The sequence below is a fragment of the Lathyrus oleraceus genome, chromosome 7, assembly GCF_024323335.1.
Source record: "Lathyrus oleraceus cultivar Zhongwan6 chromosome 7, CAAS_Psat_ZW6_1.0, whole genome shotgun sequence".
Lineage (NCBI taxonomy): Eukaryota > Viridiplantae > Streptophyta > Magnoliopsida > Fabales > Fabaceae > Lathyrus > Lathyrus oleraceus.
Genome location: NC_066585.1, coordinates 238,953,494 through 238,967,494, shown reverse-complemented (window position 1 = coordinate 238,967,494; position 14,001 = coordinate 238,953,494). Strand labels below are relative to the sequence as shown.

Genomic DNA, 14,001 nt, shown 5'->3' with positions numbered 1-14,001 from the left:
AAAGCTTTGGAGTTTCCAAGAGTCAATTCATCTTCTTCCTTAGACCAGTCCTCTTCAGGCTTCAGATCAATAGTAGCCTTCCCATCTTTGTCATTCACTACAGGATGTTCACATCCCTTGATGACAACTTTCCATGTCTTGTTGTCCATGGATTTTAAGAATGCCACCATCCCTTCCTTGCAATAGTCATAGTTGGATCCATCTAAGATGAGGGGTCTGTTGATAAATCCTTCTTCCTTGTCCATGGTACCAGAAAGTATCTTCCCCGGATCTCACCTAAAAATAGAGCAGGATGTCTGCTCTGATACCAATTGAAATTCTGATAAGCAGATCCTGGATGTCGTACACGATGTCACGACACCAGGGTCCACACATTATCACTCCATAAACAATAATAGGATTTAAATAACAGTATGACAGGAAATAACACAATCAGTTGTTAACCCAGTTCGGTGCAACGTCACCTACATCTGAGGGATACTAAGCCAAGAAGGAAATCAACTATCAAAGAATTAGTTTGAAGTCATGAACAACCTCAGGTTTTACAGACTTCTCACCTAATATCTACCCATGGATGTCTCTATCTAAGATTCTCCTAGACATGAGACCCCTCTCACTTCCCTTCAACAATAAAACAATTTATAACAGAAAAAACACAATCCACTCTTGCTTAAAATGAGACCCCTCTCACTTCCCTTCAACCATAAAACAATTTATAACAGAAAAAACACAATCCACTCTTGCTTAAAAGCTTATGAGGAATTTTTAGTAACAACTCAATAAACCAGGTCCAATTCAAGTATCAAGGAGATACAATGGTGCACACAATGCACAAACACGAAAGCCTAATTTAGATAGTATTCATCACTGCTTCGTTTCCTTGTTAGGTTTAGAAGCGATCTATAAATAGCAGTGGAAAGACATGGGCTTCGGGCTTGATTTACATCAGATTCAAGATCTCTGCACTATCTTCAACATATTTGATTTCAATCGGATCATATGTTTCCTAAAATATTTTGACATCAACATGTCAGAACATCTTGTTCAACATCCGTCAATAATACTTGTTTTTCCAAAATACAGTCAATCACTACATATCAGACCTAATAAAAATGGATTTAGAACAAATAAGCAAATGATGAAGCCAAAACGACATAAAGGAAATATGCTAGTAGCCATGTCAAACAAAGTTATTGTACCATAAGGAGTATAAAAAATGCAACTGGAAGGATCCCAAAAGTAAAGGGAATCAAAGATTTATGAAAGATTATAAACTAGGTTGATTTTACTTAACATAATTATATGGTATGTCTATTTTATTCTAGAACTATCTCAATATTTCCTCTAATCGATTCAACCAAGTCAAACATAAAGACCTGATGGTGGATTTCTTACCATTCATTTTCTGCAGTTTGAAACTATCTGACAAGGTCAAACAAGAGCTTTCAAATAGTTTGTGGATGCGAGAGGACCTAAATACACAAGACTTTGTTTTTCTAAAATCCAAATGAACAAGTATTGTTAACAAATCAAAAGGAGACATATCATGAATAGGGAGAAATTGAACTTTCAAAAGTTAAAAAAAAAAAAATGGAATATTATGGAATAAGGAACAACTAAAAAGTTCTTCCTGGGTAATCACCATTGGCATCTTCTGTGTCCTTCGGTTGCATCATCAAGAATCATGACATGGAAACTATTCTTGCTACTAGTAAGAAAGATCTTATTTCAGTTGAATCTGTGGTGGCCGAAATGCTAGCTATTAGACGGTGTCTTACTATTGCCCAAGAGCTGAAGCTGGAGAGAATTATCATCCAATCGGATGCACTAATTGTAGTGGACCACATTAATTATGTTTTGAAAATGTTGTCCTTGAGCCAATTGTTGTAGATTGTAGGTTATTTCTTAGCAATTTTAAGGTAGCCTCAGTTATGTATTTAAGTAGGTTGTTAAATGTTGTTGCTCACAATTTAGTTGGGATGGGGATATTGTATGGTTTTAAAACTTGGATCGGAGGTTATCCCTATGTAGAGTCTGATGTGTTTGTTTCCTCTATTTCTTCTTCTTAAATGAAATCATTTTCCAATCAAAAATAAGTTCAAGAAAGATGATGAAACAAATAAATTTTGAATCGTAAGAATGCTAAAAATAGTTTGAAAAAAAGATATGTAACTTCTTTCAAATGAGACGTTTTAAGAAGTTGAGCATATTTGGAACTCCATGCATATAGTAGTTACTAAATTATATGCAGTCATGCTATTTGACAAAATGTCTTAAGTTTGTAAAATCCAGTAACCACTAGTCATGGTGATATCAAAAACACACCAATTTTACATGATGTCTCAAGAAAATGTCATTTTGAACTATATTAAAAAATTAACATTTTGTAGGCATCTCTGATACCAAAAATTTACAAATTCGAATTCAAAGTAACTCAAATTGAAAAAAAAAAGGCATTCCATTTGAACAAATGAATATCTTTTGAAACATCACTCTCATGATTAAAAATGATAATGTATGTTATTTTAGCAATAAAAATAATAATTATTTTTTTCTTCGTTTTTATTATTATTATTATTATTATTATTATTATTATTATTATTATTATTATTATTATTATTGTTATTGTTATTATTATTATTATTATTATTATTATTATTATTATTATTATTATTATTAATATTATTGTTATTATTATTATTATTATTATTATTAATGTTATTATTATTATTATTATTATTATATATTATTATTATTATTATTAATATTATTATTATTATTATTATTATTAATATTATTGTTATTATTATTATTATTATTATTATTATTATTATTATTATTATTATTATTATGTGAGTGTATAAAAAACAAGATTACAATAAAATATATTATCAAATTATCATTTGTGTATCATACATAGTAAATATACCATATATGTAATTTTTTTTTTGAAAGTAACTTCCTTTTTTTTAAAATGATTTTTATAATAAATATAATTTTTTTTTATAAAAACTTTAAATAAAATTTTTAATTTGAATAGTTATTCTTAAAATATTATTTTAGACATTTCATTATTTTATTAAAACTTCTTTTTAATATCAAAATTTTAAAAAATCACTTAATTTTAAAAAAAAATTATTTTTGTAAAAACTGAAACAAACAAACCCATAATATATGACACTTATTTATCAGGCGTGCCTCTATTCTATCCTTATTGAGCTCAACCCATAATATATGACAGTTATTATAGACGTGCCTCTATTCTATCTTTATTGAGCTCTATATCATGTCTTAGCCATCAAAGATACAATATATTTTCTTGCCATGTACTAACTCTTAACTATGGATCAATAGTTGAAATGATTCATTAGGTCTGTCTATGATATGATTTGTTGGGGAAAAAAGCATAGAGCAAAAAGAAGAAAATAATCCCAACACAAAAAAATAATGTGGAAACTCTAAAACCGAAAAAAAAATCATTATAGTTGTTAATAGATAATCAGAGAATAACACCGTAAAAATAGTTACAACACATAATATACCCAGACCCCGGTACACCCACACCCTCCAAAACAAATATTTAATTATATCTCACAACACTCTAATACAAAATCATAAGAAGACAAAAAAAGTCAAATACAAGTTTAAAGTGTTTTTGACTGTTGCATCTTGAAATGAAGAACTTTTATATATATATATATATATATATATATATATATATATATATATATATATATATATATATATATATATATATATATATATATATATATATATATATATATATATATAGCCTTAAACTCTCTCTTCATTCACAAAACTAAGCGACCTGGACCTTCTTCAACAAGTATATTTTCAACCAATCCCAACAATCTCCATTTTCATTGAGAATAATATATTAACTTTCATTGTCTTCACCGACAATCATACTCCATCATAAAAAGTATAGTCACTTGCAACTACACCACTCCATGAATTTTCACATCGTTTTCACCGACAATCATAGTTTTAAAAATTATCACACTTTCTCATGAAGAATATATTTCACTTGAAGATAAATCACTTCAAGAATTTTCACATGTCGAAAATCAAAACTATGGTTAAAAACTTATGGTGCAACTTCCTTGTTGACAGAAAGTTCTTCAACTACCAACATAATCTTGCACATTGTGTAATCTTGATTGTATCAACACATCTTTGACTTGAACTTTCTAAAAGTCAAAAAAAAATCCATCAGTTTTCTCTGACCCGAACTACACCGCAGATACCAGTTTTGGGAGAAAACAAAGCATACTAAGAACACTTATTAATGTATAGAACCAAAAGTTCTAATACCATTTGTTAGGAGAAAACAAAGCATAGAGAAAAAAGAGAAAAACAATCACAATACAAGAAAATAATGTGGAAACTCAAAAATAGAAGAAAAAACCATTGTCGTTGTCAATAAACAACCAGAGAATAACGTGAAAAATGGTTATAATACATAATATATACTATCAACTAACTCAGACCCTAGTACACCCACACCCTCCAAAACAAATATTTAACTACATTTCACAACACTCTAATACAAGAGCATAAGAGAACAAAGAAAGTCAAGTAATACGAGAGCATAAGAGAACAAAAAAAATCAAATACAAATTTAAAATATTTTTGACTAATGCATCTTGGAATGAAAAACTTATATTTTATATAGAGTCTTAGACTCTCTCTATTCATAAAACTAAATAATGTGAGACTTTTTTCAACATGTATATTTTCGACCAACCCTAATATAATCAGTACATAAGTTTTTTCTCGAAGGTCATAACTGAAATTCCAATTCAAATTTCGAACTGTCTTTTTCTTGTTGGCTTTTATATGGTCATATTCAAACTCTCTTCAAGCCTCTCAGACGCTGCATGGCTTTACACGTTTGGTGGTCCATGGTTTCACTATCACTTCACATTCTAAACTTCATAGTTTCCTTGACATTTGTAACCCCATAACAGGTTAGTATTCTCTCCGAGTCTCTCTCAAGAAAAATGGTTAAGGCGAATGAAGATTCATAGAAATAGGACAAAGAATCACAAACTGTTCACAACCTCTAAAAACTTCCAAAGACTTTCATAATTTTGAATTTTTCATATCGATAGTGACCATAAAGTTTGAACCAACCATAATAGTCTATATAATTTTTCAGCCATTCAGGTTACTGAACGCGTAAACAACGGTAGATTCGGTTGCAAATTCTATAGAGAATCTTTGTATTTACTATTCCAACTATATGGGAGAATATCACATTAGTCTGTGCCTTGTGCATCATGAATATCACATATTTTGTTTGTACAACAGTTGACTTAACTCCATTTTTCATTCATGACTTCTAAATCTATATATGTAGCGTTTCAGTTTTTCTTTCCTTCAATGTAAATGTTTTAAGCTCTAACTCTTTAATTGATTTTGTAATGAGTTTCCTTACTTATATTCTATTTATTCTTTCTCTTACAGTTTCTAGTTCCATAGCAGGCGATATCACATCCATTACTCAATCTAAATTCATCAGTGATGGAGAAACCATCGTTTCACCAAATCGATTATTTGAGCTTGCTTTCTTTAGTATTAAGAATCCAGACAAACGCTATCTCGGAATTCAATTCAAGAACATTTCAACTCAAAATGTTGTCTGGGTTGCAAACGGTGGCCAGCCAATCAATGACTCTTCTGCAGTTTTGAAGCTAAACAGTTCTGGCAGTTTGGTCCTTACTCACAACAACACCGTTGTTTGGTACACAAATTCTTCCACAAAAGCGCAGAACCCAGTGGCGAAACTCTTGGATACTGGTAATCTTGTCATAAAAGAAGATAGTGTTGATGAAACCTATCTGTGGCAAAGCTTTGACTACCCATCTAACACATTGTTGGCAGGTATGGTTATGATTGATGGTCTAGTTCTTAAATCATGATATTGTGTAGCGTCTAATTCTATCTAGGAATTTGTTTCGATAAACGACTTAATTTTCCGACTTCTAAATTCCAACAGGTATGAAGTTGGGATGGGACCGTAAAAGAAAATTGAATAGGCGACTCATAGCATGGAAGAGTGATGATGATCCAACACCAGGAGACTTTACTTGGGGCGTGGTATTGAATCAGTACCCTGATATCTATATGATGAGGGGAGAAAAAAAGCTCTACAGACTTGGACCGTGGAACGGCTTGCGTTTTAGTGGTAGGCCAGAGATGAAGCCTAATCGTGTTTTCAGTTACAATTTTGTCTACAATAACGAAGAGGTTTATTACTCGTGGAACAATAGAGATAGCTCTCTAATATCAAAAGTGGTACTTAACCAAACCAACAACGAACGTCCTCGCTATACATGGTCAAATCTCGACAAGTCATGGATGCTTCAGTCAAGAATGCCAGGTGACTATTGTGACCGTTATGGTCTATGTGGAAAGAACGGATATTGCAGCATTACTAATTCACCAGTATGTGAATGTTTACAAGGGTTTCAGCCTAATTTTCCTGAAAAATGGAACTCAATGGACTGGTCCGAAGGGTGTGTCAGAAACCCTCCATTGAACTGCATCAGTGATGGATTTGTCTCAAAGGCTGGCTTGAAAGTTCCGGATACTGTAAATACTACCTTGGACAAGAGTATTGGTCTAGAACAATGTAAAGACAGATGCTTGAAAAGTTGTTCCTGCATGGCTTATACAAATACAAATATAAGTGGAGCAGGAAGTGGCTGTGTTATGTGGTTTGGTGATTTATTTGATATCAAACTTTTTCCAGTAGGTGGACAAGTTCTATATATCAGAATGCCTGCAGAATTAGGTGAAAACTTCATTAATTTTCCTTTTATTATTCGCCTTGTATTTGAATATGGAATTTAACTTTAGCTGTTTTGTTTATGCGAAGTCAACAATAATACTGAGGATGAGCACAGGAGGAACCTTACAAAAATAGTTGTAATTAGTGTTTCTGCAGCTTTGGGAATGTTTTTACTTGCTATTTACTTTTCCTACCGATTTAGGAAGAGCATTGCTGGTAAATCTATTCTTCCATTCTCTAACATTTCACCGAAAAAGTGGCATCGGCTACATAGATTTGAATTATTATTTTTTCCATTTTCCAGGGAAGTCAATGACAGAAGGTGACTATGAAAGATATATGGACGATCACGATTTTCCCTTGCTTAGTTTGTCGACAATTATTATTGCCACCGACAACTTCTCAGAGAAGAACAAAATTGGAGAAGGGGGTTTTGGACCTGTTTATATGGTAACTCAATATTGGAACATGATTACTATTACTAAGTAAGAATTGCTAGAAAAGTAGTAATTATAAAGAACATCTAACCATATGAATGTGATAAATGATTATCCAGGGAAAATTAGGAAGTGGGCTAGAAATTGCTGTAAAGAGACTTTCACAGAGCTCAAAACAAGGGATGACAGAGTTCATTAATGAAGTAAAACTTATTGCAAATGTTCAGCATCGAAATCTTGTAAAACTTATCGGCTGTTGCATTCAGAAACACGAAAAATTGCTAGTTTATGAATACATGGCTAATGGTAGCCTAGACTACCTCATCTTTGGTATGTAGTCTCAATAAGTTTTATAAACTCAATAGTTTTTTATGAAATAGTGATTAGTGAAAGTTTGTAATAAACTTTGAATATTCAATATTTCATGACGTGTTTGTTATGAATTATGCAGATCGTACCAAAAGTCAACTGCTAGATTGGCCTAAGCGTTTCGACATAATATGTGGAATTGCTAGAGGGCTTATGTATCTTCATCAAGATTCTAGATTAAGGATTGTCCATAGAGATCTCAAAGCAAGTAATGTTTTACTGGACGATACTATGAATCCAAAAATATCAGATTTTGGAATGGCTAGAACTTTTGGGGGAAACCAAATTGAAGGAAACACAAATAGAATTGTGGGGACATAGTAAGTGTTTAACTATCCAAAACCAAGTTTATTTTCACACATATGATGTATATTTTTATATTTTTCTCTCAATGGTTTATTGCAGTGGGTACATGGCACCAGAGTACGCTATTGATGGACAATTTTCTTCGAAATCTGATGTTTTCAGCTTTGGTGTTTTAATATTAGAGATTATATGTGGGAAGAAAAACCGAGTGCATAATCGTGCAAAGCAAACCCTTAACCTTGTTGCTTGTGTAAGCACGTGGACAAATGTTAATTTGTTCATGTTAAAAGTTTATCTGTTACTAACTTGATTTTTTTAGTAAATAACAATTTTCTTCTTTTATGATTTAGGCATGGACATTCTGGAAACACGGAAGTGCTTCACAACTAATTGACTCAAACATAGAGAATTCATGCATTGTGTCAGAAGTATCGCGTTGCATCCACGTAGGGCTCTTATGCGTGCAACAATACCCGGAAGATAGGCCTACCATGGCTGATGTGATTCTAATGCTAGGGAGTGAAATGGCATTGGATGATCCTAAGGAGCCAAGTTTTATCACAAGGAAGGAATGTGTTGAAGCAAATTCAAGCTCAGGTGGGAAGGATATAAGTTCAAACTATGAAATGACCATAACTACTTTAAGTGTTCGGTGAAAATCAATAAGATTGAAGTCAAGGAGAAATAATTCCATGGTAAACAAAGTAACTAATAAAGGACTAGTGTTCAAATGCTTTTGTACATGAATGTTGAAAACTTTATAATAAAATACAGAAATGTAAACGAGATTCTTGTTCTGCAAGAGTTTACCATGTTTAGTTCTTGGACAGTCTACCATTTGGATACTTGGACATGGCATCTTAGATAATCCTATATAGCCAGTGTCAGTCAATTCCATCTTTCTTGGTACTATTATACTCAAACCTGCAATTCAAAATATTAAAAAAATGAATAAGTAATCATTTTAGTCCCTAATCTATATACTTTAGATATTAAATTAGAGAGAAAATGATACTCCATGGACTAAATTGATGGTTTATTCATTAATAATTCCCGAGATAGAAAGTCAAAATAATACTGCTATGACTAAGGAATGAGTCCAAGTAAGAAATGATACTACTGACCATTATTTGTGAAGTTTCATCACAGCAACAACAATATTGCCTTTGGTGAATACAAATCACCGACATGTTTTTTTGACTTGGACTTCGGAATGAGGAACAAATCCTGTTTTTTATAAACTTCCTCGTACTCAATCTAAGACTCGGACACACTTTAGCTAAATCCGATCAACAATAACCAAAAATACTAGTGTCATGCAATGGACATTCTTTCTTTCATGACTATCATGATTGCTTACATGATTGTACCCATTATAGCAACTAGTTCCATCAGTGTGTCTGAGTCTTTAAGAGATGGTGAAACTTTAGTTTCAAAAGGTGGACAATTTGAACTGGGCTTTTTTAGGCCGGGCAATTCTACAAGACATTATCTTGGGATTTGGTACAAGCAGTTGCCTATGCAAAAAGTTGTTTGGGTTGCAAATAGGACCAACCCCATCAACAATACCTTTGGCATCTTAACACTGAGTACCACAGGCAACCTCATACTCAGCCAAAATGAAACTTCTGTTTGGAGTACAACAGCAGAGAAACAAGCACAGAAACCAATAGCAGAGCTCTTGGACAGTGGCAATCTTGTGATAAGAAACCAAGGAGAAACAGACCCAGAAGGAGGAGCCTACTTGTGGCAAAGCTTTGACTATCCGTGTGATACAATTTTGCCAGGGATGAAGTTGGGATGGGATCTCAGAAATGATTTTGAACGGAGGATAACTTCTTGGAAGAGTCCTGATGATCCGTCGCCAGGAGATCTTTCTTTGGGTCTTGTGCTTCATAATTATCCAGAGTTTTATCTGATGAACGGAACAGAGAAATACTATCGGATTGGACCATGGAATGGACTTCAATTTACTGGCTTGTCGGATAGAAAACAAAATCCTGTATATGATTTTAAGTATGTTGCTAATAATGATTTGAATTATGTGCCTAATAAGGATGAGATGTTTTACTCCTTTACTCGCAAGAATTCTTCTCTCATAGTTAGTGTTTCGGTGGACCAATACAACTTTGTGATCTCTATGTGGACAGAGGATTCTTGGCTGTTGTACTCAATCACCCCAGCGGACGTGTGTGATAAGTATGGATTCTGTGGAGCCTATGCCAGATGCTCAGTTGACAATTTAGATCTTTGCCAATGTTTAATTGGGTTCATTCCAAAGTCACCGCAACAATGGGCGTTATCAAACTGGAGTCAAGGGTGTGTCCGTAACATACCGTTAAGTTGCAACAACTCACAAGTAGAGGATCGGTTGTTCGTATACAGAGGCGTCAAAGTACCAGATACTACACATACTTTATTGTATGAGACTATTGATTTAGAGTTATGCAGAACCATGTGCTTGAATAATTGCACTTGTACAGCTTACACTAATTCAGACATAAGTGGAAATGGTAGTGGCTGTGTCATGTGGTTTGGTGATCTAATTGACATAAAACTGTTTTACACCGGTGGCCAAGATCTCTATATCCGTCTAGCTCGGGAAGAATTAGGTAAGCAAAAACATTTTCTCTCCTTTAGTTCCCTTTGTTGTGGAAATCCAAGGATGTAACTTTTAAGTTTATTTGTTTCATACTTCAAGAGACTTCAAATAGAGAGGCTTCAAAAGGGCGCAACAAAAGCGTGATAACCATAGCTACTACCACTGCTGCTGCGATTTCTGGGATGCTATTATTTTGCATATATGCCATATATAGAGTCCGAAGGAGAATTGCTGGTAAATTAACTTTTTCTTTCTTATTAACTAATTCTCAAGAGACACTCTTTGGGAGTAATAACCGCTTATCATTAAATTTGAGGCCAAGTGGTTTGTAATATGGCATTGCTGCCATTGTTTATATAGTTCAGGGTTGTAAAAAATTTCCTAGATTGGAAGACGCAACTGTCTCACATATTGGTAGAATCAAAACATTGAGGTTCATAACCTAGTAAGGGTAGCAAAACTTGTCGGGTTCAAGGACTTGGCTGGGGAATGCCCCACCCATTGATGTAATACAAATTTGAAATGAATCTCTTATCATTCAATGAATTTTTCTGTTAAATTTCAAAAAAACAAACAAACATGACATTGAATTTGGATAGTTCAATGACCAAGAGTTTCAAGATACAAATGTATGAAATTGAAAGAGCTTTATCTATTTCAGTTCTATTGACATCTCAAAATTTAATATACCATATTTATCTAACTTAATCACCTCAAATGATCCTCTCCTCTCAAGTTTCATAATATTTCTGAATATATAATTTCCTCTCTTTCGTTTTTTAGATAAGTCAACGACAAAAGATAACATTGAAAAGCATCTAGAGGATATGGATTTACCTTTATTTGATCTTCAAACAATTGTTATAGCCACTAGCAACTTCTCCTCGAATAATAAGATTGGACAAGGTGGTTTTGGATCTGTATACAAGGTAACTGAAAATAAATTCAAGTATTGAGTACTAACCAAAGAAGTTTTTATTATTAAACAAAAGCGATTATGCAGGGAAAATTAGCAGATGGGCAAGAAATTGCCGTAAAGAGACTTTCAACTAACTCTGGACAAGGAATTACGGAGTTCCTAACAGAAGTAAAACTGATTGCAAAACTTCAACACCGAAATCTGGTCAAGCTTCTTGGGTGTTGTGTTGGAGGACAAGAAAAACTACTAGTATATGAATACATGGCTAACGGTAGCCTTGACTCCTTTATCTTTGGTATGGAATATGAAAATTGCTTACATTAGACGCAACATCTTTATTTATCTATAGCTCTAATATTTGTTTGTTTATCAAATTGACATTGACATGTTTGTTTTGCAAAAATCAGATAAAATAAAAGGTAAACTGTTGGAGTGGCCCGAGCGTTTCCAAATAATATTTGGAGTTGCTAGGGGACTTGTGTATCTTCATCAAGATTCTCGATTAAGGATAATTCATAGAGACCTTAAAGCAAGTAATGTATTGTTGGATGACAAGTTGAATCCAAAAATATCAGATTTTGGAATGGCCAGATCTTTTGGAGGAGATCAAATCGAAGGAAATACAAATCGAGTAGTTGGAACTTAGTGAGTGTCTATCTGGTTTGGATTTCCATTTTCTACACTTAGCAAATTCTGCATTTGTCAAAGTCAAACAATCTAGATCGATCAACCACGACAAATGCAGAGTCTCTAGCTTGATATTACTTACTTTTATCTTATACATGAATATTGTTGTTCTAATTGTTTCTATCAGTGGATACATGGCACCAGAGTATGCTGCTGATGGACAATTTTCAATCAAATCAGACGTCTTCAGCTTTGGAGTTTTACTATTGGAGATTCTATGTGGGAACAAAAATAGAGCACTTTACCACGAAAACAAGACACTTAACCTAGTTGGTTATGTAAGAACTTACACGTTTGTTTATCTACTTATCAATGTTGAAGTTGAAAGGTGAATAAGAGTAAGTTATAGAAATAACTTATATGTTGATCATGTAGGCATGGACAGTTTGGAAAGAGGGAAATGCATTGGAGTTGATTGAGTTAAGAATAAAGGAGTCGTGTGTTGTTTCAGAGGTATTGAGATGCATTCATGTGAGTTTGTTGTGTGTGCAACAGTACCCGGAGGATAGGCCTACAATGACATCTATAGTTCAAATGCTAGGTAGTGAAATGGAATTGGTTGAGCCTAAAGAACCAGGTTTCTTTCCGAGGAAAGCTTCTTGTGATGAAGGGAATAAAAATGAAATCAGTTCAAATGAGGAATTAACCGTTACATCTCTTAATGGTCGATGAAAAACGCGGGTAGTAGATTACCTGGTTGTTGCTGCCAGAATCGGAGTCTCGCTGCGTGCCACGGCCAAGTTTCGATGGTTGCTCTCTTTAGAATCTTGTGCGCCACTTGAGATTAGTTTCAATTTTTGTATTTATTCTCTTGATTTCATTTGGGTTTTCAAAGACATGGTCCTTACATTGAGTTGGTTACTTCACTCAATAATCTTGATGAACATGGAATGTGATGGATTATTAATTGGGGAATTTTTTACTTTTGCAAGAGGGGAAGGAAATGCCTTAACACAAGAAAAATGAGCTTAGAAATTTATTTATTTTTATTTTTGAGTGATCTACCTGAAAGTGTGAGAGTGTGTTAGGTGAGAAGACTCGTTTTTGTCCCATTGATTCAGAAACAAGGGATGTTAGTGTTCATTTATAAGTTAGAGAAATTTTTGTGATTTTTTTATTTAAAATAATCATTATTTTAAAACTAAATACTAAAATAACTATTTTTTAATTATTTATCAAAATAATTATTTTTCAATCAAAAAATTGCAAGTTTAATGCATTAGCCATATCAAATTATGCATGCTTTGTAATATTTGTAATATTGCAAGCGACATGCTTTGGGGCGCATGCATGTCCCAATCGCAGGGACGGAGCTATTCAGCATAAAGTGTGGATCCATGCCTCCATTAATTTTTAAACAATTTTATACACAATATTATCTATACTAGTGATTATATATCATTTATTATTATAAATAGATAGTTTAAAAGTTGTTTTATGTATCATATATTTAACACTATTATTTACATTTCTTTTAGTTTCTAAATTGTTTTTATTATCTAAATAGTTAATTTGAAAATTGTTTTATACATCATATATCTAATACTATTATATACCGTTTCTATAGTCGGTCTTGTGCATGTGCTACAATAATTAAGGGCCTTAATTTTATGTTAAACTTTATAAAAATATAATAATATAAATAATATATAATTATGTTTTAAAAATAAATAATATTTAGCACATAGTCTAGTGGGTTTTGTGATATTTAGTATAAAAGATCGCCAGTTTGAATTCATCTGCAAGATATTTGCACTTAAGGTTCGTATGTGATGAGCTAACCCTAACAATTTCTAAATTTTTTAATAAAAATTAATTGGATAAGATCTATATATATATATATATATATATATATATATATATA

The 14,001-nt window shown here is 32.8% G+C and overlaps 1 protein-coding gene across 1 annotated transcript; it reads left to right on the top strand.

Annotated features, from left to right (window-relative positions):
• Positions 1-5,411: 5,411 nt before the first annotated feature.
• Positions 5,412-13,283, top strand: LOC127103173 (G-type lectin S-receptor-like serine/threonine-protein kinase SRK). Its single transcript, XM_051040451.1, has 16 exons — positions 5,412-5,907; positions 6,023-6,820; positions 6,905-7,033; positions 7,122-7,267; positions 7,374-7,584; positions 7,706-7,943; positions 8,029-8,179; positions 8,280-8,581; positions 8,704-8,758; positions 9,242-10,541; positions 10,631-10,765; positions 11,315-11,460; positions 11,535-11,745; positions 11,858-12,095; positions 12,265-12,415; positions 12,513-13,283. The coding sequence occupies exons 1-16, from the start codon at positions 5,448-5,450 to the stop codon at positions 12,807-12,809; spliced, it is 4,968 nt and encodes a 1,655-aa protein (XP_050896408.1). The 5' UTR covers positions 5,412-5,447; the 3' UTR covers positions 12,810-13,283.
• The last annotated feature ends 718 nt before the right edge of the window (positions 13,284-14,001 follow it).